Source organism: Geotrypetes seraphini, chromosome 2 (genome assembly GCF_902459505.1).
Source record: "Geotrypetes seraphini chromosome 2, aGeoSer1.1, whole genome shotgun sequence".
Taxonomy (NCBI): Eukaryota; Metazoa; Chordata; class Amphibia; order Gymnophiona; family Dermophiidae; genus Geotrypetes; species Geotrypetes seraphini.
The window spans coordinates 248,713,132-248,733,710 of NC_047085.1; the positions used below are offsets into that span (position 1 = coordinate 248,713,132).

A 20,579-nucleotide genomic window follows, 5' to 3' on the forward strand; every position below is an offset into this window, starting at 1 on the left:
TTCACCCCTACAGGTTGTTTAAAAAAGTATTGTTTCACACAATGATGAACAGCACTAAAGTACCGTATTTTCACGCATATAACGCGCGCGTTATACGCGTTTTTACCTACCGCGCATACCCCTCGCGCGTTATACAAAAATTTTTTTACATAGTTCCCACCCCGCCCGACGCCCGATTCACCCCCCCAGCAGGACCGCTCGCACCCCCACCCCGAACGACCGCTCGCACGCGCTCCCACCCACACCCGCATCCACGATCGGAGCAAGAGGGAGCCCAAGCCCTCTTGCCCGGCCGACTCCCAAACTCCCCGACAATATCGGGCCAGGAGGGAGCCCAAACCCTCCTGGCCACGGCGACCCCCTACCCCCACCCCGCACTACATTACGGGCAGGAGGGATCCCAGGCCCTCCTGCCCTCGACGCAAACCCCCCTCCCTCCAACGACCGCCCCCCCCAAGAACCTCCGACCGCCCCCCCAGCCGACCCGCGACCCCCCTGGCCGACCCCCACGACACCCCCACCCCCCTTCCCCGTACCTTTGGTAGTTGGCCGGACAGACGGGAGCCAAACCCGCCTGTCCGGCAGGCAGCCAACGACGGAATGAGGCCGGATTGGCCCATCCGTCCCAAAGCTCCGCCTACTGGTGGGGCCTACGGCGCGTGGGCCAATCAGAATAGGCCCTGGAGCCTTAGGTCCCACCTGGGGGCGCGGCCTGAGGCACATGGTCGGGTTGGGCAAATTCACTGGGCAAATTACAAGGCCAGATAGAGGGGGGCCACAGCCACGTGGTGAAAAGCACACCACCAGAAAAACAGCCTTGGTGAAAACTAAGTGGCAAGCATGCTCAGACCATTGCGCATGCTTACAGAGCTTGGAGCAGGGCAGGGCGGGCGAAAGGAGAGTCAGGACAGCGCACGGAGAGGCGGGGCAGTGCACGGAAAGTCAGGGCGGGTGAACGGAGAGTCGGGACAGCGCACGGAGAGTCGGGGCAGTGCACGGAAAGTCAGGGCGGGTGAACGGAGAGTCGGGACAGCGCACAGGGAGGCGGGGCAGTGCACGGAAAGTCAGGGAGGGTGAACGGAGAGTCGGGACAGCGCACGGAGAGTCAGGGCAGTGCACGGAAAGTCAGGGAGGGTGAACGGAGAGTCGGGACAGCGCATGGAGAGGCGGGGCAGTGCACGGAAAGTCAGGGAGGGTGAACGGATAGTCGGGACAGCGCACGGAGAGTCGGGGAGGGCGAAAGGAGAGTCGGGGTGGCCAGAGGAGAGTCGGGGCGGGCGAAAGGACAGTCGGGCAGCATGCGCGGTATACCCGTGAGCGCGGTATACAAAAGTTTTTGTACATAAAATCGTGGTTTCTGCGCGCTATACCCGTGTGCGCGTTTTACACGGGTGCGCGTTATCTGCGTGAAAATACGGTACTGTGTTAAGTAGATAACCTCATTCTAAGAAAAGGGTCTCGATGATTTTCCTGTGAGTTCAACTGTATTTCATGTCATGATTCCACATTAAAGATCTTTGATAATAAATTATTATCCACTCATTTGGTACTTACATTCCATGTTTCCTCCCATAATATACAAACTCTTCAGTTTATTGGGGAAGGTTGGATCCATTCTCACAGCCATTGCCAGGTTAGACAGAGGACCTATAGCTACCAAAGATATCTGGAGAGGAACAACCGTGTTAATTGTGCGCACAGACTCCTAGCAGCTGGAAGCCCCAGCCAGAAGAGTATATGTTACCACACTGTAACAGCAGACATAAGGCAATGAAGAAAACATGTTCCGTTTATGGTAAACTGCAAACTCAGAATACATAGGAAATGCTACCTTCACAGACCGTGAAAGCAGAAAAAACAACTAAGATGACTAAATAGTGTTCATTCTCATTTATTGAATAAAAAGACTCAACATGATTGTGTTTCGGCCCTTTACGGGCCTGCCTCAGGAGTCTACCTTATTGTTTTGCTTATACTATCTATCGCACTTATCCACAAATAATTGTCACACGTTGACAAATGGATTACCATTTGTCCTTATTCCTTTTCGCTACTATCATTTATATGTCTGTATGTTTTTATAGCTTGTTATGACATTTACGATATCTTTTATGTCACATATTTCATATTAATTTGCATGTCATCAACTATTTTAATTATTTCCATTGTTTTTAACTTGTTTAACTGGATGTATTAAAGTAGTTTTATATTTGTGTTTTTTATTTATTTGCCTATTAATATTATTTTGTAGACTCCTGCGGCAGACCTGTCAAGGGCCGAAACAGGATTGTGTCGAGTCTTTTTATTCAATAAACAAGACTGAACACCATTCAGTCACCTTTGTTGTTTTTTCTGCAAACTCTGCATGAAAAGCAATCATGTTGCAGTGTATGCAGAAATTAACTTAGGCCTCCTTTTACTAAGGTGTGCTAGTGTTTTTAGCGCACGCAGGAAATTACCGTGTGTTACGCTTCTAGAACTAACGCCAGCTCAAAGCTGGCGTTAAGGTCTAGCGCGCGGGGCAACGTAGTGTGCGCTATTCCGCGCGTTAAAGCCCTAGCGCACCTTAGTAGAAGGAGCCCCTAATGTACGCCCGCTGGTATTTGACAATGTTGACAGAGAAAGCCTTCTAGTCATAAGAAGTACCGTATATACTCAAATATAAGCTGAGATTTTGGGGCAAAAAAAATGGCCTGAAAATGGGGGTCTCGGCATATATTTCGGCCATCACCTACCCACCCCCATCCTGGACCTATTGCAGGCTTCCACAGGGCCTGCCGCAAGAACCGGTGATCCAGCAGTGGACTGGGACAGGAGAAATCCCCCTGTCTCCTATCCTGGCTGAATCCAAAAAACCCCTCCGCCCCCCGACTTCTTGGCGGCCTTGCTATGGACGGGACAGGAGGAATCCCTTCTGCCTCCTGTGTCTGCCAAAATTGACAACCACACCTTCCTCCCACCTGCCCCACGTACTTTTTGGGTCCCTGGTAGCCAGCTGGTGCACAGAGCAAAAGTGATCTTCCAGCCCTCCTGCTCCATTCAAGGTCACTGGCCAATTGGCTGCTGCAAAGTTGACTGGGATGGGATACAGGGGATCCCTCATATCTCGACACACTGCTGGACCACTGGGTCCCACGGCAGGCCTGGTTTAGGCCTGCAAGGCATTGGGAGGGAGGGAGATGGTACAGGACGGTGAGGGAGGAAGGGGGGCTGTGTGCAGAGCCGGGCAAGGAGGGAAGGGGGCTGGGTGCAGAGCCTGGCAGGGGAGGGAGGAAAGGGGCACTGGGTGCAGAGCCTGGCAGGGCACTTGAATATTAAGCCCCCGTCATATTCAAGTCAATTATTTTTCCTCCTTTTTGGGGGGAAAAATGGGGATCTCGACTTATATTCAAGTATATAAGGTAAAAGCAGAAATCTGGAAAGGTTGTATACATGCTTATCTATGTTTGACAACACAGAACTACAAACAACAGGGATAATCTCAATCAATTCAATGAATTCAAAAGACAGAGCTATAAAGTAAATTTCTACATCATGAGATGATACTGACAGACCCTGTTAGGAGCAGGCATGCCGGCAATTCCAGATATTTTCAGTAGATACCGATCATGTGTTCACCCTCATGCTGCTGAAACAAACACTAAGGGCCTGATATTCAGCTGGTGGTGAACAGCGCAGGAATACCCACTCTCTACCTCCTTGACGCATCAGAACCATATCAACACTACACTGGGCCCTAACAAACATAAATTTGTGGGCACCCTACTAGGATTTCCCCTTCTCCCTCTCTCTAATTAACTTCTTTTCCCACCCTCGCCCCCACCTTAACATTTCACTTCTCTAAAAGTATCTGTGGGCATCGTAGCACTAATACTTTGTGGGAGAGAAGGACCCTGCAAGCACATGCCTCAAATAGAGAGGCTTATGGCTAGTACTGGAGAGCTGCTGAGTTACCCAGTTTCAAGAGGGAGATTATGACCTAATCCTAGATTTATGCATCCCTCTCCTACGAGATTTACGAGGAATTGCAAAACATTTCTGCACTTTCATGTTTTAAAACACTATTTATTAAATATCTAAAAAGCCAATGACATCGCTTTTTCACAGGTGAGCCGGCTTGCCAAATTGACTAGTCACATGACATTCTACCATCTGCCCTCTTACCGTTTCTCCCACCCCAATCATTTCCCGCAAAAAAATATGAAAGTGCTGAAACTTTTTAAAGAACCCTCATAACTCGGTACTATCAGGGACTACAAATAGCACATTGAGTTGGGATATAAGTTCAACCACTAGATTGTCCAAAAAGTCTCCCTCCTGGAACTGGGTAACTTGGCAACTCTGCAGAAGTGAGCCGAGAACCAAAGAAGTTGTGCAAGTCATTTTCACCCTCCACTGCCTCTGGCACAACTAGAGGTACCAAGGGACAACGTAATTGTGGTATATATTTACAAATTTTTACATGTAAGGAGAGCTTCACAAATGAAAGCAGCAAAAAAAAAAAAAAAATTCCTTTTCTTTGGTGTTTATGAAAGGATACAGAGAGAAGACAGTATTAGGACAGTGTTCAAAGGAATTTATTGAGGAAACAATAGTTAGCTAGCTATGCAAATTCCCCAGACTGAAACTTCCCTTCATTTAGTATGAACACATGTATTGTATATTCCTAGCAGTGGACTTTCAAGAGGAAGCTCTGGTTAAATGACACAAACATACACAAATGCATGCAATCTCTCAGGCAGTGTTCCCACCTCCACACCATCATTTGCTGTCAATTTTTTTCCCACGGTCTGCAACAGACCCTACACACATGGCCATAGTAAGGGGGAGCGACATTTTAACATACAAAAGACAGTCCCTGATCAGAAGAGCTTACAATCTAATTTAGACAGGACATTTCAGGGTTGGGGAGGTTATAGTGGGTCTAGGTATCTGACAGCAGTGAGGGGGAGTTAAGAGTTGAAAGCAATTTCAAAAAAGTGGGCCTTTAGCTGGGATTTGAACACTGCCAGGGACGGAGCACGACATATTGATTCTGGCAGCCTATTCCAGGCATACGGCGCCGCAAAAAAGAATGGACGGAGTCTGGAGTTGGCAGTGGAAGAGAAGGGTACAGATAAGAGGGGCTTGCCTGATGAGCGGAGATTGGGGGGGGGCATGGGGGAGATGAGTGCGTGAGGAGAGATATCAGGGGGCTTCAGAGCGAATGCTTTTGACTGCTAGTTTTATTTAAAAGCTAAGATATACTTTTTAATTCCAGTCTTGATATAAAGTTTTCATCTTTTTACCCCTTCCTATTGTTATACCCCTTATCCTTCTCATTTACCATCATTCATTGTATTTCCTCTCCTGTTTCCCTTTTTGTCTTGTCTATGTTAAGTGTTTTGTCTATGTTTTTTTTATATTGAATCCTTGTATTTGTAGCTGTATTATATTTTTTAGATTTGTTCATCGCTTTGTATTATGATTAAACAATTCATCAAATTTTACATAAAACTTGAAAGAGGAGTTGAAACTGTATTCGGAAACGGACGGGGAGCCAATGAAACGATTTGAGGAGAGGGGTAATGTGAGAATAGCAGCTCTCATGGAATATGAGTCGCGTAGCAGCATTTTGAACAGATTGAAGAGGCGAGAGACAGGTGCGCGGGAGGCCCGAGAGCAATATGTTGCAGTAGTCTAAGCGCGAGGTGATGAGAGCGTGGACAAGGGTTTTGGTCGTGTGTTCAGAGAGAAGAAGACGGATTTTGGTAATGTTATAGAGGAGGAAGTGACAGGATTTGGCGGTCTGTTGGATCTGAGCCCCGTCTTGGTGGGGGCACCAGCATCTGTCCTCTCTGCCTCCCTGCTCATTTCCCCCTTCCACCCCACACACACACACTACCACTTCACCACTTCCCTTCCCCTGCCCTGTTTAACATTCGCAGCTCGAGCAGCAACCCATACCTGCTGCTCGCACCAGCATCGGTTCTTCCTCTGGCATTTCCTGGACCCGCACCTAGGAAGTGACATCAGAGAAAGAGCCAACACTGATGCGAGCAGCAGGTTGGGATTGCCGCTCGTGCCAGGAACGGTAAAGAGGTACGGTAGAAGGGAAGGGCTGCGCGGAAGGAAGTGGTGGGGAAAGAGCAGATGGGGTTGAGGGGTGAGAAAGGGGCACGACCACCCTGGGCACCTCTCACACTTGCTACGTCACAGTCTACACATTCTTCTTAAATTCCTATTCCTTTGCAACAATCCCATTCCCCCAGAAAGCACAGTTACTTACCGTAACAGGTGTTATCCAGGGACAGCAGGCAGATATTCTTGACTGATGGGTGACGGCACCGACGGAGCCCCGGTACGGACAATTTTAGAGTGATTGCACTCTAAGAACTTTAGAAAGTTCTAGCTAGGCCGCACCGCGCGTGCGCGAGTGCCTTCCCGCCCGACAGAGGCGCGCGGTCCCCAGTTAGGATAAGCCAGCTAAGAAGCCAACCCGGGGAGGTGGGAGGGACGCAAGAATATCTGCCTGCTGTCCCTGGATAACACCTGTTACGGTAAGTAACTGTGCTTTATCCCAGGACAAGCAGGCAGCATATTCTTGACTGATGGGTGACCTCCAAGCTAACAAAAAGAGGGATGGAGGGAAGGTTGGCCATTAGGAAAACAAATTTTGCAAAACAGATTGGCCGAAGTGTCCATCCCGTCTGGAGAATGCATCCAGACAATAATGAGATGTAAAAGTATGAACTGAGGACCAAGTAGCAGCCTTGCAGATTTCCTCAATAGGAGTGGAACGGAGGAAAGCTACAGACGCTGCCATAGCTCTAATTTTGTGGCCTGTGACAGAACCTTCCAGTGTCAGGCCTGACTGAGCATAACAAAAAGAAACGCAAGCAGCAAGCCAATTGGATAGAGTGCGTTTAGAGACAGGATGACCCAACTTGTTAGGATCAAATGACAAGAATAGTTGAGGAGATGATCTGTGAGGTTTGGTGCGATCAAGATAGTAAGCCAGAGCACGTTTACAATCTAAGGTATGCAAAGCCTGTTCACCTGGAGTAGAATGAGGCTTTGGGAAAAAAACAGGTAGAACTATGGATTGGTTAAGATGAAATTCAGACACAACCTTAGGAAGGAATTTGGGATGTGTGCGGAGGACGACCTTATCATGGTGAAAAACCGTGAAAGGTGGATCCGCCACCAGCGCATGAAGCTCACTGACCCTCCTGGCAGAAGTGAGAGCTATTAGAAAGACCACTTTCCAAGTGAGAAATTTAAAATGCGTTGAGGCCAACGGCTCGAAAGGAGGCTTCATCAACGCAGAAAGAACCACATTGAGATCCCAAACAACAGGAGGGGCTTTAAGAGGTGGTTTCACATTGAAGAGGCCCTTCATGAACCTTGAAACTAAGGGATGAGCTGAGAGGGGTTTCCCATGAATCGGCTCATGAAAAGCTGCAATGGCACTAAGGTGGACCCTTATCGAAGAGGATTTCAGACCAGAGTCAGATAAGGACAATAAATAGTCCAACACCAGTCCCACTGCTGTAGATATGGGATTGTGTTGATGTAACCGGCACCAGGAAGAGAAGCGAGACCACTTTTGTTGGTAACATTGAAGAGTGGACGGTTTCCTGGAGGCATCAATAATAGAACGAACAGGCTGAGACAGGAGAGCATGAGCTGGAGTCAGCCCGAGAGATACCAAGCTGTCAGGTGCAGAGACTGTAAGTTGGGATGAAGCAGTGTTTGCTGATGCTGTGTAAGCAGTGAAGGAAACAGAGGAAGAGGTATGGGTTCCCTGGAACTGAGCTGAAGTAGAAGGGAAAACCAATGCTGTCTGGGCCACCGTGGAGCGATGAGAATCATGGTGGCTTGTTCCCTCTTGAGCTTGAATAAGGTGCGCAGCATGAGCGGAAGAGGAGGGAATGCATAAAGGAAGAGATTGGTCCAATCTAGGAGAAATGCATCGGGTTCCAGACGGTGAGGAGAGTAAAGTCTGGAGCAAAACAGGGGCAGTTGATGGTTGTGGGGAGCTGCAAAAAGATCCACTTGAGGTGTGCCCCATTGAGAGAAAATGGACTGGAGAGTCGAAGGGTCGAGAGTCCATTCGTGAGGTTGAAGAATTCTGCTGAGATTGTCTGCTAAGCAATTCTGTTCCCCTTGAATGTAGACTGCCTTCAGGAATAAGTGACGAGCAGTCGCCCAGGTCCAAATCCTTTGAGCTTCCTGACATAAGGGACGGGATCCCGTCCCTCCCTGTTTGTTGATGTAATACATTGCAACTTGGTTGTCTGTGCAAATGAGAAGAACCTGAGGAAAAAGGAGATGTTGGAAAGCTTTGAGAGCGTAAAATATCGCTCTGAGTTCCAGGAAATTGATGTGGTGTTTCTTTTCCTGGGTGGTCCAAAACCCCTGAGTTTGAAACTCGTTCAAGTGAGCTCCCCATGCATAGGGGGAGGAATCCGTGGTGATGACCAGTTGATGAGGAGGTAGATGGAATAGTAGACCTCTGGATAGATTTGATGATTTCAACCACCAAAGAAGCGACTGTCGAAGAGACGAGGTCACAGATATGTGTTGTGAACAAGGATCCGTCGCTTGTGACCACTGAGTCGCTAGGGTCCATTGAGGAGTACGCAGGTGGAGACGTGCGAAGGGAGTGACATGTACTGTGGAGGCCATGTGTCCCAAGAGCACCATCATGTGATTCGCAGAGATGGAAGGTTGCTGGAACACCTGCTGACAGAGATGAAGGATGGTGTGAAGGCGGTTTAGAGGAAGAAAAGCCCTCATCTGAACAGTATCCAGAATGGCTCCAATGAATTGAAGCCGCTGAGTCGGAATGAGGTGCGACTTGGGTAGATTGATTTCGAACCCCAACAGTCGAAGAAAGTAAATGGTCTGATCCGTGGCTTTGTGAACGGACTGAGGAGAAGGAGCCTTGATGAGCCAGTCGTCCAGGTAAGGGAAGACTTGAAAGTTGTGGGAGCGGAGATAAGCTGCGACCACAATCAGACATTTGGTGAATACCCTGGGCGAGGAGGCTAGGCCGAAGGGTAGCACCTTGTATTGGTAATGATGTTGATTGACAAGAAAGCGCAGATATTGTCTGGACATCAGATGAATTGGAATGTGAGTATACGCCTCCTTGAGATCGAGGGAACATAGCCAGTCTTCCTGAGAAAGAAGAGGATATAGGGTGGCAAGAGATAACATCTTGAACTTCTCCTTGACCAGACATTTGTTGAGATCTCTGAGATCTAATATTGGTCTGAGATCTCCGGTCTTTTTGGGTACCAGAAAGTACCGGGAGTAAAATCCCAGGCCTTGCTGGTCCAGAGGAACTGGTTCGATGGCATTGAGAAGAAGGAGGGAGTGAACCTCCTGAGCGAGGAGGAGGGATTGAGCCTTGTTGGAAGCAGACTCTTTTGGCAGACTTAGAGGTGGAGGAGTCTGAAAATTTAGGGAGTAGCCGTGGGCGATGATAGCAAGTACCCACTGGTCGGAGGTGATTGCTTCCCAGCGAGATAGAAAAACTTGTAGTCGACCTCCTATGGGTTGAGGTAGAGGACACGAGGGAGGAAGACTGGCAATGTCCTGGAGAAAGGAGTCAAAAGGGCTGTGTCGACTTAGGTTGAATAGCTGGTTTGACAGCAGGCTGCTGTTGTTGACGAGTCTGTTGTTGCTGCTGACGCTGCCTGCGAGGTTGAGGAGGATGGGACTGCGCCGGTCGAGCAGAAAACCTCCTTTGATATGAAGGTTGTTGCCTGAATGGACGAGGAGGAGGAGGTTTCTTCTTGTTTTTCAACAAGGTGTCCCACCTAGTTTCATGGGCGGAGAGCTTTTGTGTGGTGGTATCCATGGACTCCCCAAACAGCTCATCCCCTAGGCAAGGAGCATTGGCAAGCCGGTCCTGATGGTTTACGTCCAGTTCTGAGGTCCGTAGCCATGCCAATCTTCTCATTGCTACAGAGATAGCAGTAGCACGAGACGTCAGTTCAAAAGTATCATAAATAGAACGGACCATAAACTTCCTGAGTTGCAGAAGACTAGAGGTACATTGCTGAAAAGCAGGAAGTTTACGGTCCGGAATATACTTTTGAAAAGAGGTTACCTGTTGAATGAGGTGCTTCAGGTAAAACGAGAAGTGGAAAGCGTAATTACTTGAACGGTTGGCCAGCATTGCATTTTGGTAAAGACGCTTTCCAAATTTGTCCATGGCCTTTCCTTCCCTACCAGGAGGGACAGAGGCATACATACTGGCTCCTGTAGTCTTCTTTAGAGTTGACTCTACCAACAGGGATTCATGAGGAAGTTGGGGTTTGTCAAATCCAGGTATTGGAATCACTTTATATAGAGATTCTAGTTTTCTTGGGGCTCCTGGGATTGTCAAAGGAGTTTCCAGATTCTTATAAAAAGTTTCCCTCAAGATGTCATGGAGGGGTAACTTTAAAAACTCTTTAGGAGGTTGGTCAAAATCCAAGGCATCCAAAAATGCCTTGGATTTTTTAGAGTCAGACTCTAAAGGAATAGACAGGGTGTCTGACATCTCCTTTAAAAATTTTGTGAAGGAGGAGTGCTCTGGCTTAGCAGTAGTATCCTGCACCGATGGTTCCTCCTCATCAGATGTGTAATCCTCCTCGGTACCGAGGGGATCATCTGAATCGTCCCACAAGTCAGGGTCCCGTACCGATTGTAAACGGCCCTGGGAAAGTGGAGTCGATGTATCAGTATGTTTAGTCTTGTGTACCGATTTACCAGACCGAGTGGAGACGGTACCTGGGGAATGTAGTACGGTACGGGGTTCAGAGACCAGTACCGGTTCCGACACCGTAGGAGTAGCACGCCGTTTTGGTTCTGCTGATAGAACAGGCATGGACAAAGATTTTTGCGGTGCCGAAACAGTCGATGCCGATAACAGAGGCTGTTCGACAGACGGCACCGAAGGCTCAGTCGGTACCGACACTGGAAGGTTCGGAGACAATAGAGCCGGGAGCAACTGTTGTAGTTGCTGCTTAAGCTGGACCTGGAGGATAGAGGCAATGCGCTCATCCAACGTTGGTCCCGATGGCACCGGTACCGGTTTTTTCTTGCTCGGTACCTTCGGTGCCGCTCGACGCTCGGGTGAAGTCGATGCCGATGACGATGCAGAGACTTCAATGGGAGCGGAGCGTTTACGGGGCCAGCGCTCAGTCTGCAGGACTTGGCTCACTGCATGCTCGACTGGCGGGCCTAGAACAGTAGGGGAAGGCTTCTTAGCCGGCTTACCTACAGGAGTTGACACCGACGATGGATCTGGCGGTGCCGAGGTAGTCGGAGTCGACTTGGAGGAAGTCGTCGACGTCGATACCGGTGCAACTTCCATAGCGGTACCGAAAAGGATCCGCTGCTGAATTTGTCGATTTTTTAAAGTTCTTTTTTGTAAAGAACTACAGCGGGTGCAGGTTTCAGCCCTATGGTCCGGACCCAGACACTGGAGGCACCACTTGTGTGGGTCGGAAAGGGAGATAGGGCGCGCACACCGCTGACACTTTTTGAAACCCGGTGACGGGGGCATGAAGGGAAATACTGCTGTAGCAAAATCGAAGCCCGAGGCTTCGATGGTGCCAACAGGCCCCGCCGGGTCAGATTCGATAAAAAAATGAAAAATAATAATTTTTTTTTTTTTTTTTTACACAAAGGGTAAAAAAGAAAGAAAGAAATAAAATATGAAGAGAAAAATACGCGCGAGCGGGAAGGCAAGTGAAATAGAAAAAAACTTCCAACAGCCGTTGGAAACACGCGTCTTCTTAGCTCCGCGGAATTAAGAAAACTGGGGACCGCGCGCCTCTGTCGGGCGGGAAGGCACTCGCGCACGCGCGGTGCGGCCTAGCTAGAACTTTCTAAAGTTCTTAGAGTGCAATCACTCTAAAATTGTCCGTACCGGGGCTCCGTCGGTGCCGTCACCCATCAGTCAAGAATATGCTGCCTGCTTGTCCTGGGATAATACTTACTACTTCCACACCTCTCCCAAAACCCCATAGAGGGCTCAGCCTCCACCTACTCTCCAGTCCCTGCAGTACAGCCCCTCCTTCCTGTGACTAGAAGCCTCCCAATTGGCTGCATCATAGGAACCAACTTTTACAAATTATTGGGGGTGCTAAACCCAATGGAACTGACTGCCCTCTGGACACGGTCAATACTGGGGGTGCTCAAGTACCCACAGAACCCAAAGAGCTGGCACCTAAGGGCTGGATACTACCATTGTCTGGAAGGGGGGAAGAATCAGAGAGCCATGGAGGGCTAACTTGTGAAAAATATCCATATATATGTTAGCTATCATTCTGACTTTGAGCCTGGTAATTTACAAATTTGTAGAATTCATTAACAAAAAAAAATTCAGACATAAGAACATAAGCAGTGCCTCTGCTGGGTCAGACCAGAGGTCCATCATGCCCAGCAGTCCGCTCACACAGCGGCCCATCAGGTCCAGGACCTGTATAGTAACCCTCTATCTATACCCTTCTATACCCTTTTCCTTCAGGAAATTGTCTAATCCCTTCTTGAACCCCAATATCGTACTATGTCCTATCACACCCTCTGGAAGTGCATTCCAGGTGTCCACCACCCTCTGGGTAAAGAAGAAGTTCCTAGCATTGGTTCTGAATCTGTCCCCTCTTAACTTTTCCGAATGCCCTCTCATTTTTGTAGTTTTCGAAAATTTGAAGAATCTGTCCCTCTCCACTTTTTCTATGCCCTTCATGATCTTGTAAGTCTCTATCATGTCCCCTCTAAGTCTCCGCTTTTCTAGGGAAAAGAGCCCTAGTTTCTCTAATCTTTCAACATATAAAAGGTTTTCCATACCCTTTATCAATCGTGTTGCTTTTTTCTGAACCCTCTCGAGTATCGCCATACCCTTCTTAAGATACGGCGACCAATATTGGATGCAGTACTCCAGATGCGGACGCACCATCGCCCGATATAACGGCAGGAAAACTTCTTTCGTTCTGATTGTAATACCTTTCTTGATAGTTATTATCTATCCCCTCTTTAAAAATTATTGGCATAAGAAGAAACGAAATATTCTCCGTTATGGCACCCACGTTATGGAACTCATTACCGAACTACATAAGAATAGAAAAAGATTTACATACATTTAAAAGATTTTTAAAAACTTTCTTATTTCAAGATGCATTTGAACACATATTATAACACGCATAATTTTTAAACTTCTTAATATAAATATTGCACTTTCTAATTCCCCTTGTTCCCATTGTGTTTTCCCTTTATGTAAATTTCAATATATAAAAATGATGTAACTTCCCCTTCTTCCCTGCCTACTTATATCATTCCTTAACCCCAAATGTATTGTAATGGTCGTTCTCTAAAAACTGTTTTAAATTGTCTGTATTATGTCTAACCTGTCAAAAATATATGTGCAACCACTATCTGTGGCTTTTAAGTGTACATCGCCTAGATATTTCGATAGGCGATTCAAAAAATGCTAATAAACTTGAAACTTAACTTGAAACTTGAAACTACCTAGCATTCTATTCGCCTTCTTAGAGGCCGCTGCACACTGTGCCGACGGCTTCATTGTCTTATCCACTATTACCTCCAAGTCCTTTTCTTGGGTACTTTCATACATTATCAGCCCTCCTGTCGTATAGCTGTAACTCGGGTTTCTGTGTCCTACACACAAGACTTTACATTTATCTACATTGAACTTCATCTGCCATCTCGTCGCCCACTCTCCTAGTTTGTTCAGGTCCCTTTGTAAATCTTCGCAGTCCTCTTTAGTCCTAACTCCATTAAATAGTTTGGTGTCTGCAAATTTTATTACTTCGTACTTCGTCCCTGTTTCTAGATCATTTATAAATACATTGAACAGCAGCGGTCCGAGTACCGACCCCTACGGAACACCACTCGTGACCCTCCTCCAGTCCGAGTAGTGGCCCTTCACTGCTACCCTTTGCTTTCTACCCGCCAACCAATTTTTGATCCATCTGTGTATGTCTCCTTCCACCCCATGGTTCTTCAGTTTCCGTAGTAGTCGTTCATGGGGTACCTTGTCAAAGGCTTTTTGGAAATCTAAGTATACAATGTCTATGGGGGTCCCCTTTGTCCATCCATTTGTTTATTCCTTCGAAGAAGTGCAATAAATTAGCTTGTTTTCATCAGTTTATTCCTTTCTAGATGCTCATCGATGCTGTCTTTTATCAGCGCTTCCGCCGTTTTCCCCGGAACTGAAGTCAAACTTACCGGTCTGTAGTTCCCCTGGCAATCCAAGGCTCCTGAGTCTTCAGCACATCTGATAGGATACCCCCTAAACTTTTGGGTCTGAAGCATGTGCCTAGTTTGCCTATGCCATAATCCAGCTCTGGACACATTCTCTCAAAAATTTTTTTTTTTTAAGTGCGCAGTTAATGTGTTCACATTTGGCAAATCACAAAACGCCTGAGCACATTTCATGGTATGCCATTTTAAGCTTGTTAAGCACATGTTAACACCTAATGCAGCTTAGTAAAAGAGTCTCTTGTGTAAAGAGGATTGCAGCAATTAAAATGACAATTTGTTTCTTCTATAATTGTTTTTACACATAAATTATCAATTTCTCTCACGCCTTTGTTGTTTAGACAATTACAGAGACTCAGCCATGCCGTTCTTCAGAATAAGAAGAAACCTAAAGCACACCATTAGATACTGTCTAGGAAAGAGTGAAGGGGGTTGGAAATTCCCAATTTCATAAGAACATAAGAACTGCCTTCTCCGGATCAGACCCATGGTCCATCGAGACCGGCGATCCGCACACACGGAGGCCCAGTCAGGTATACACCTGATGTAGTTTTAGTCACCCATATCCCTCTATGCCTCTCGTAAGGAGATGTGCATCTAATTTGCCTTTGAATCCTAGCACAGTGGATTCCTTAATAACCTCCTTTGGGAGAGCATTCCAGGCGTCTACCACTCGCTGCGTGAAGCAGAACTTCCGGACATTTGTCCTAGACTTGTCCCCCCTTAGCTTCAAACCATGTCCTCTTGTCCTTGTCACGTTGGACAATGTAAATAATTTATTTTCCTGCTCTTTTTTATCGATGCCTTTCAGTATTTTGAACGTCTTGATCATGTCCCCTCGCAGCCTCCTCTTCTCAAGGGAGAACAGTCCCAGTTTCTTGAGTCGTTCCTCATATTCCAAGTTCTCCATACCTCTTATTAGCTTCGTTGCTCGTCTCTGCTCAGATTGTATTACTGGCGATTCTATTAAGAGCATCTTCTATTAGTATATAAACAACAAATAGGACTTAATTCTCATTTAAAAACCCTTACCACAGAAAAATTGTGCACCCCAAATAGAAGGTGTACATGTACCATGTCTTCACTAAGGACCTGATATTCAGCCGGTGGTGATCAGCACGGAAACGCTCACTCTCTACCTTCCTGACACGCCAAGACCATATTAACACTATATTGGGCCCTAGCAAACATATATTTGTGGGCTCCCTATCAGGATTTCCCCTTCCCCCTCTCTCTGATTTACTTCTAATTTATGCAGAGCCTGTTGAAAATTAACAAAAAGATTTATTGCACATGCTGTTTGCTAAGACCAATGATGAAAACACCACCCCAGTAAGGGCACGAATAGAATTAGAAGTGGTACCTTGGGTGTTTCAGGTCTAGCAAGAAATCCACTTATTGTAGACTTGTCCTCACTATCTGATATTTATATCAATTGGACATTTCTTTAAGTTTCCTTATTTAGTTGATGTTAACAGTAACATAACACATCATAACATTAACCCACTTTGATAATTTCCCTCCTTACTCCGTTACATTTGTGGAAAGAGGACCTACAAACAAGAAGAGGAGAGTGAGTAATGGCACCTGGTTGGGGTGAAGAAGCAGTTGTGGAATCAGACAGGAGCAGGAGGAAAGCAAATGGTGGCAAAAGGTTGGGGCAAACCATCAAGGTGGACAGAGGAGTGAGAATAGAGGTACCAGGAGTGAGGAGGAGAGTGCATGGAGCAGGGAAGAAAAGGAAAAAGATAAAGTAACAGTTGTGAGTGGGTGAAGAACTGGATGGATAGATAGAGCAACAGCACTACATGAAGAGAGCAGGGGTGAGAGCAAATGCAGAAGGGGTAGAACGTGAAGGTCCAGAAGAAGCAGGGAGTGTGGAGTTGCAGTATTGAAAGGTATGGCGGATGGTGGTATTAGGGGCAGTGTGGCATGGCAGCACTGTTTGAAGGAACAGAGATAATGAGGGGTACAATGTGTCAGAGTAGTAGTGAGGGAAATACTGTATGTACAGGGCCAGCAACTACAATGCCAGAGTATACCAAAAGGACATATCAAGCTTATTGTAAATATTCCAAGCTTTGACTTTGGGATCCTAAAAAAAGCACCAAGAATCAGAGGTACACTGTATTTTCTCCATAAGTATAATATTTTAAAACCCAGGAAAGAATAAATTATTTTATAGGGGTATGCACAGAAAATCTTTGGTTCATTTTCAGACCATTTCTGGACTTAGTGGCTAAATTTTCAGACTTTTTTGGTTCGTTTCAGAAATTAAGGATTGTAAAATTTGATTAACGCACATAAAAATTTTTAACCACATATATATCAATTTGACACACATCCAGTTAGAGGTTTTCCCCCTAATTATTTAAAAAGTGCTGAAAATTGCAGCTGCAAATTTGCGTGCGCATCCAATTTGCACATGCAATTTAACTGAATAACAAGCTAATTAGCATTAATAATTGGCATTTCAACATACTATTATTGGCACTAATTAGGTTTGGGTTCTGCACCTAACTTTTACTTGAGTCAAAAAAGGGAGTGTGGAAATAGGCGGATCGGGACATTCCTTTAAGTTACATGCATAGTTATAGAATAAGGCCATAACTTTAGGCATAGACATGCGCACCATATTTCGTTGGAGCAAATGGCCACACTTACAATTAGACATGGTTCCCAGACCTGAGCACTATTCTATAATCTGTACCTTACTAATAGTGCTTTTTTAACACCAGTTTTTAAGGCACCATATATACCTATATATGGGTTTTGCAAGCCTGCCCAATGGGTGTGGCTTGCATAACTGGATGGCCTATACTGTATTTTAAAGTCATCCCCCCTCCCCTTACTTCCCTCGCTGGACGGTGGATGGCTGCCTCCTCAAATCTCGCCGTCAGCGGTGCAGGGCAGGAGCGATCTTTTCGATCTCCAGCCCAACCCTGCACTGCTTCCTTCATGGCTTTACCATCAGTTCTCACAGGGCTGGGCTAGAGAAAAGATCGCTCCTGTCCTGCACCGTTGGCAGTGAGATTCAAGGAGGCAGCCATCCGCCGCCCAGCGAGGGAGGTAAGGGGGGGATGCTTTTTTAAAAAAAAACAGCATAGGCCGCCCCAGTTACTGGTAGATAAGCCGTGGCTAATACAATGGGGCGGCTTATCTACCAGTTTAAAAACTTGCATAGGCATTTTCTGCAGCCTATACAAGGGGGCGGCCTAAATGCGGGGAAATATGGTAGAAGTTCTTTCTGTGCATAATTGTTTCCCAACTGAAATCTGAAGTCTATTGGCAAGTGACTTTTTTTTTAGTACTTTTACTTTGTAATCCACCTTACTTTGGCTTTAAAACTGCTACATCAAATAAACAAAGGCACAACACTAATATTTTGCTTTAGAAGTGTCTCACCTGATTATTATACTTGGTGGCTAATTTTATCATGGCATGTACTGCATGCTCATTCTTCAGAAGGTCCAGTCCTGGAGCATCTGGATCGGGAACATTACCCAGGCCATCTTCCCCATGGTACTGGGAAGCATGTAAGTGTTCTCCAAGAACTGAAGATTGAAGTCCTCGATATACAGGAATCTAAAACAACACATTATTAAGAGAAACATCTGCATCTATTTTATATGCTTTCTGAAATAAGAAAGCTGCCTACATTGTCCACTAGCAGGTCTGTAACTTTAGATTCACTTCTCCCTCCGTATTCGCTGTGATAGGGGATTAACAGAACCGCAAATACAGAAAAACCGTGAATAACTTTTTCATATGTTATTCGTTGTTTTCTATTAAAAGCCATCGTGAATAACATAGTGGGAAACCTGGTCTCTTCCTGAAGGAGAGGCAAAACACGTTGAAGAAAGTGCTGGGAATCAGCGATTTCTCTATGCAAGCTGATGTAATTTGGGGGGAGGAGCCAGCAAGCTAAAAACCGTGAATAATCAAAACCGCAAATGCTGAAACCGCGAATACGGAGGGAGAAGTGTTCTTTTAAGGGAACACAGGCCCCCCTCCCCTCCAAATTCATTCTTATGAGAAAGTTGGCAATAAGTATAGTGTACTTCCATTTCAAGCGATAAAGCAGACCTGCAAAATCCTGGTTGATTGGTTGGTTTATTTACATACATACCACTTTTAAGGTCAAAAAAGGCTTAGCAAAGCTGTTAACATTGAGCTGTGGAGGTTCTGGAATATAGAAGAAACTGACTGGAGGAAGGGGACTTCTGAAGATTAGCAACAGTTCAGATTGCAGCTAAGTACTTTCTAGAGATTTTTTAATTTTCTCACTACGTTGTCTAGTTTTGAACTTTGTGCAAGATGGACGCTAAAGAAGCCTGATGTATGAATAGTGACTATTAAATATGAGAACATTTGTTTGCAATCAGAGACTGTTGATAGAAGACATTTTGATCTATGTATCAGGCAGGGCCAGATTAAAGGGTAGGCCCAGTAGGCAAGGGCCTAGGGCCCGAAATGGTCAGGGGGGCCCACCAGTATGGTGCTTTAGGGCCATTTGGGTCCTGGCATTTCTCCCCCTAACTAGCCCATCTCTCTCACTCTCACTGGTTTATCCGGCCGCACCAGCGTCGTCACCCTGGGCCCCCCTGGTACAGCCGAGCCCCCTCTCTCTCCCTCCCATGCAAACCCTGCCGAGCCTCCCACCAAGAGATGACTGACAAACCTCCCTCCAGCAGCATCAGCAGCCGCAGCACTCTAAACAGGTTGCTTCAGGGCTTTCTCCTGCCGGTGATTCCCTCTGTCGCATCACTGATGACGTCAACAGTGACGCGGCAGAGGGAATCACTGGTGTGAGAAGGCCCCGAAGCAGCCTGTTTAGAGTGCTGCGTCTACTGATGCTGCTGGAGAGAGGTTTGTCAGTCTTCTCTTGGTGGGAAGCTCGGCAGGGTTTGCATGGGAGGGAGAGATAGGGGTTTTGGCAGCACCGGGGGGGGGGGGGGGGGAGAGACGTGGTCTGCCCTGGGTGCTCCAAGGCCTGGCATCATTAACTTCTTCAGCCAGCAACAGCGTTTACAATTCGCTGCTGTTGCCGGCTTCAGGCCTTCCTTTCTGCTGGGTCTTATCTATTTCCTGTGTCCATGAAGGCAGGACCGGATAGAGAAGAAGGCCCAAAGCCGGCAACAGCAGTGAATTGTGAATGTTGCTGCTACCCAAAAAAGCTCATGATGCCAGGCCTTGGGTGACAGAAGGAGGAAAGGGAGCAGAGGGGGAGAGAATTGCTGCACTCAACTGAAGAGAGAAAGAGAGGGAGAAGGAAGATGAGGGAGGGAATGAAAGGAAATGCCAGGGCTTGGAGGGAAGGGAGGAAGAGATGCCAGGGCATGGAGGGAAGGAGGAAGGTATGCCAGACCAAGGGAAAAGGGGGCAAGGAAGGAGGAGATGTCAGAACAAGGAGGGGGGAGGAAGAGATGGAAGAAAAGGAAAGGAGAGAGATGCCAGGGAATGAGGGAAGGGAAGGGAAGGAGACAGAGATGCAAGACCTTGGGGTGGGTAGAAAAGAAAGAAGAAGAGAGAGTTGCCCGAGCATAAGGGAGGGGCTGGTGACAGAGAGAAAAATGGAGAGGTGGCAGAGCTGAAATGAATCATGTACAAAGGAGAGAAGGGGCACAGGACAATTAGTTTATGGAAGGAGCATAGAAAGAGGGAAGATGCCATATGGGGAACAGGGAGAGGGTGAACAGTGGATGGAAGGGGCAGAGAGAGGGGGCTGAGTGGATAGAAGGGGCTGATGCTGCATGGAAGACAGAGAGAGGACAGATGCTGGCTAGAAAGAAGAGAGTGAATACAAGATGATTAAAGCAGAAACGACAAAAGGTAGAAAAAATATTTTTTTGTTGCTTTAGAATAAAATAGTATTGTTGTATTGATAAAAACTTTTATAAAGAGAAAATAAAGTAATCTTTTTATTGGACTAATTTTAATATATTTTTTACTAACTTTTAGAAACCAAAACCCCCTTTCTCAGGTCAGGACAGTATAATGTAACAGCGCTATATTATATTGATCTGAAGGAGGCTATGGCCTCTGAAAGTTAATTGAAAAATGGATTAATCCAATAAAATGGGGCCCAGTGTACTTATGAGCCTAGGGGCCCTCGAAAAATTAATCCTGCCCTGATAACTGAGTCTTTTTATGACCTATGAAGCTGAACTGAGGTATTTTTCTCCCCTTTATTAATTTTTTGCAAGGTGGATTAATGGCTGGTTAGTTATTTATTTTAAAAAGAGTATGTATTTCTTTGTTGTGAATACATGGAAACATGCTCTTCTCTGTATTAATAATTGAAGTTGCCCAATTTG

The 20,579-nt window shown here is 46.4% G+C and overlaps 1 protein-coding gene across 6 annotated transcripts in view; it reads right to left on the minus strand.

Moving 5' to 3' along the window:
* Positions 1-20,579, minus strand: part of LOC117353588 (pyrimidine-specific ribonucleoside hydrolase RihA-like) — an 88,762-nt gene that overhangs the window by 17,440 nt on the left and 50,743 nt on the right. For all 6 annotated transcript variants that reach the window (XM_033929709.1, XM_033929714.1, XM_033929710.1 and 3 more), the window contains 2 exons: positions 17,668-17,847; positions 1,555-1,666 (listed from right to left, as the gene is read on the minus strand). In XM_033929709.1, coding sequence (XP_033785600.1) covers positions 1,555-1,666; positions 17,668-17,847 — 292 coding nt within the window. The remainder of the gene's footprint in view (positions 1-1,554; positions 1,667-17,667; positions 17,848-20,579) is intronic.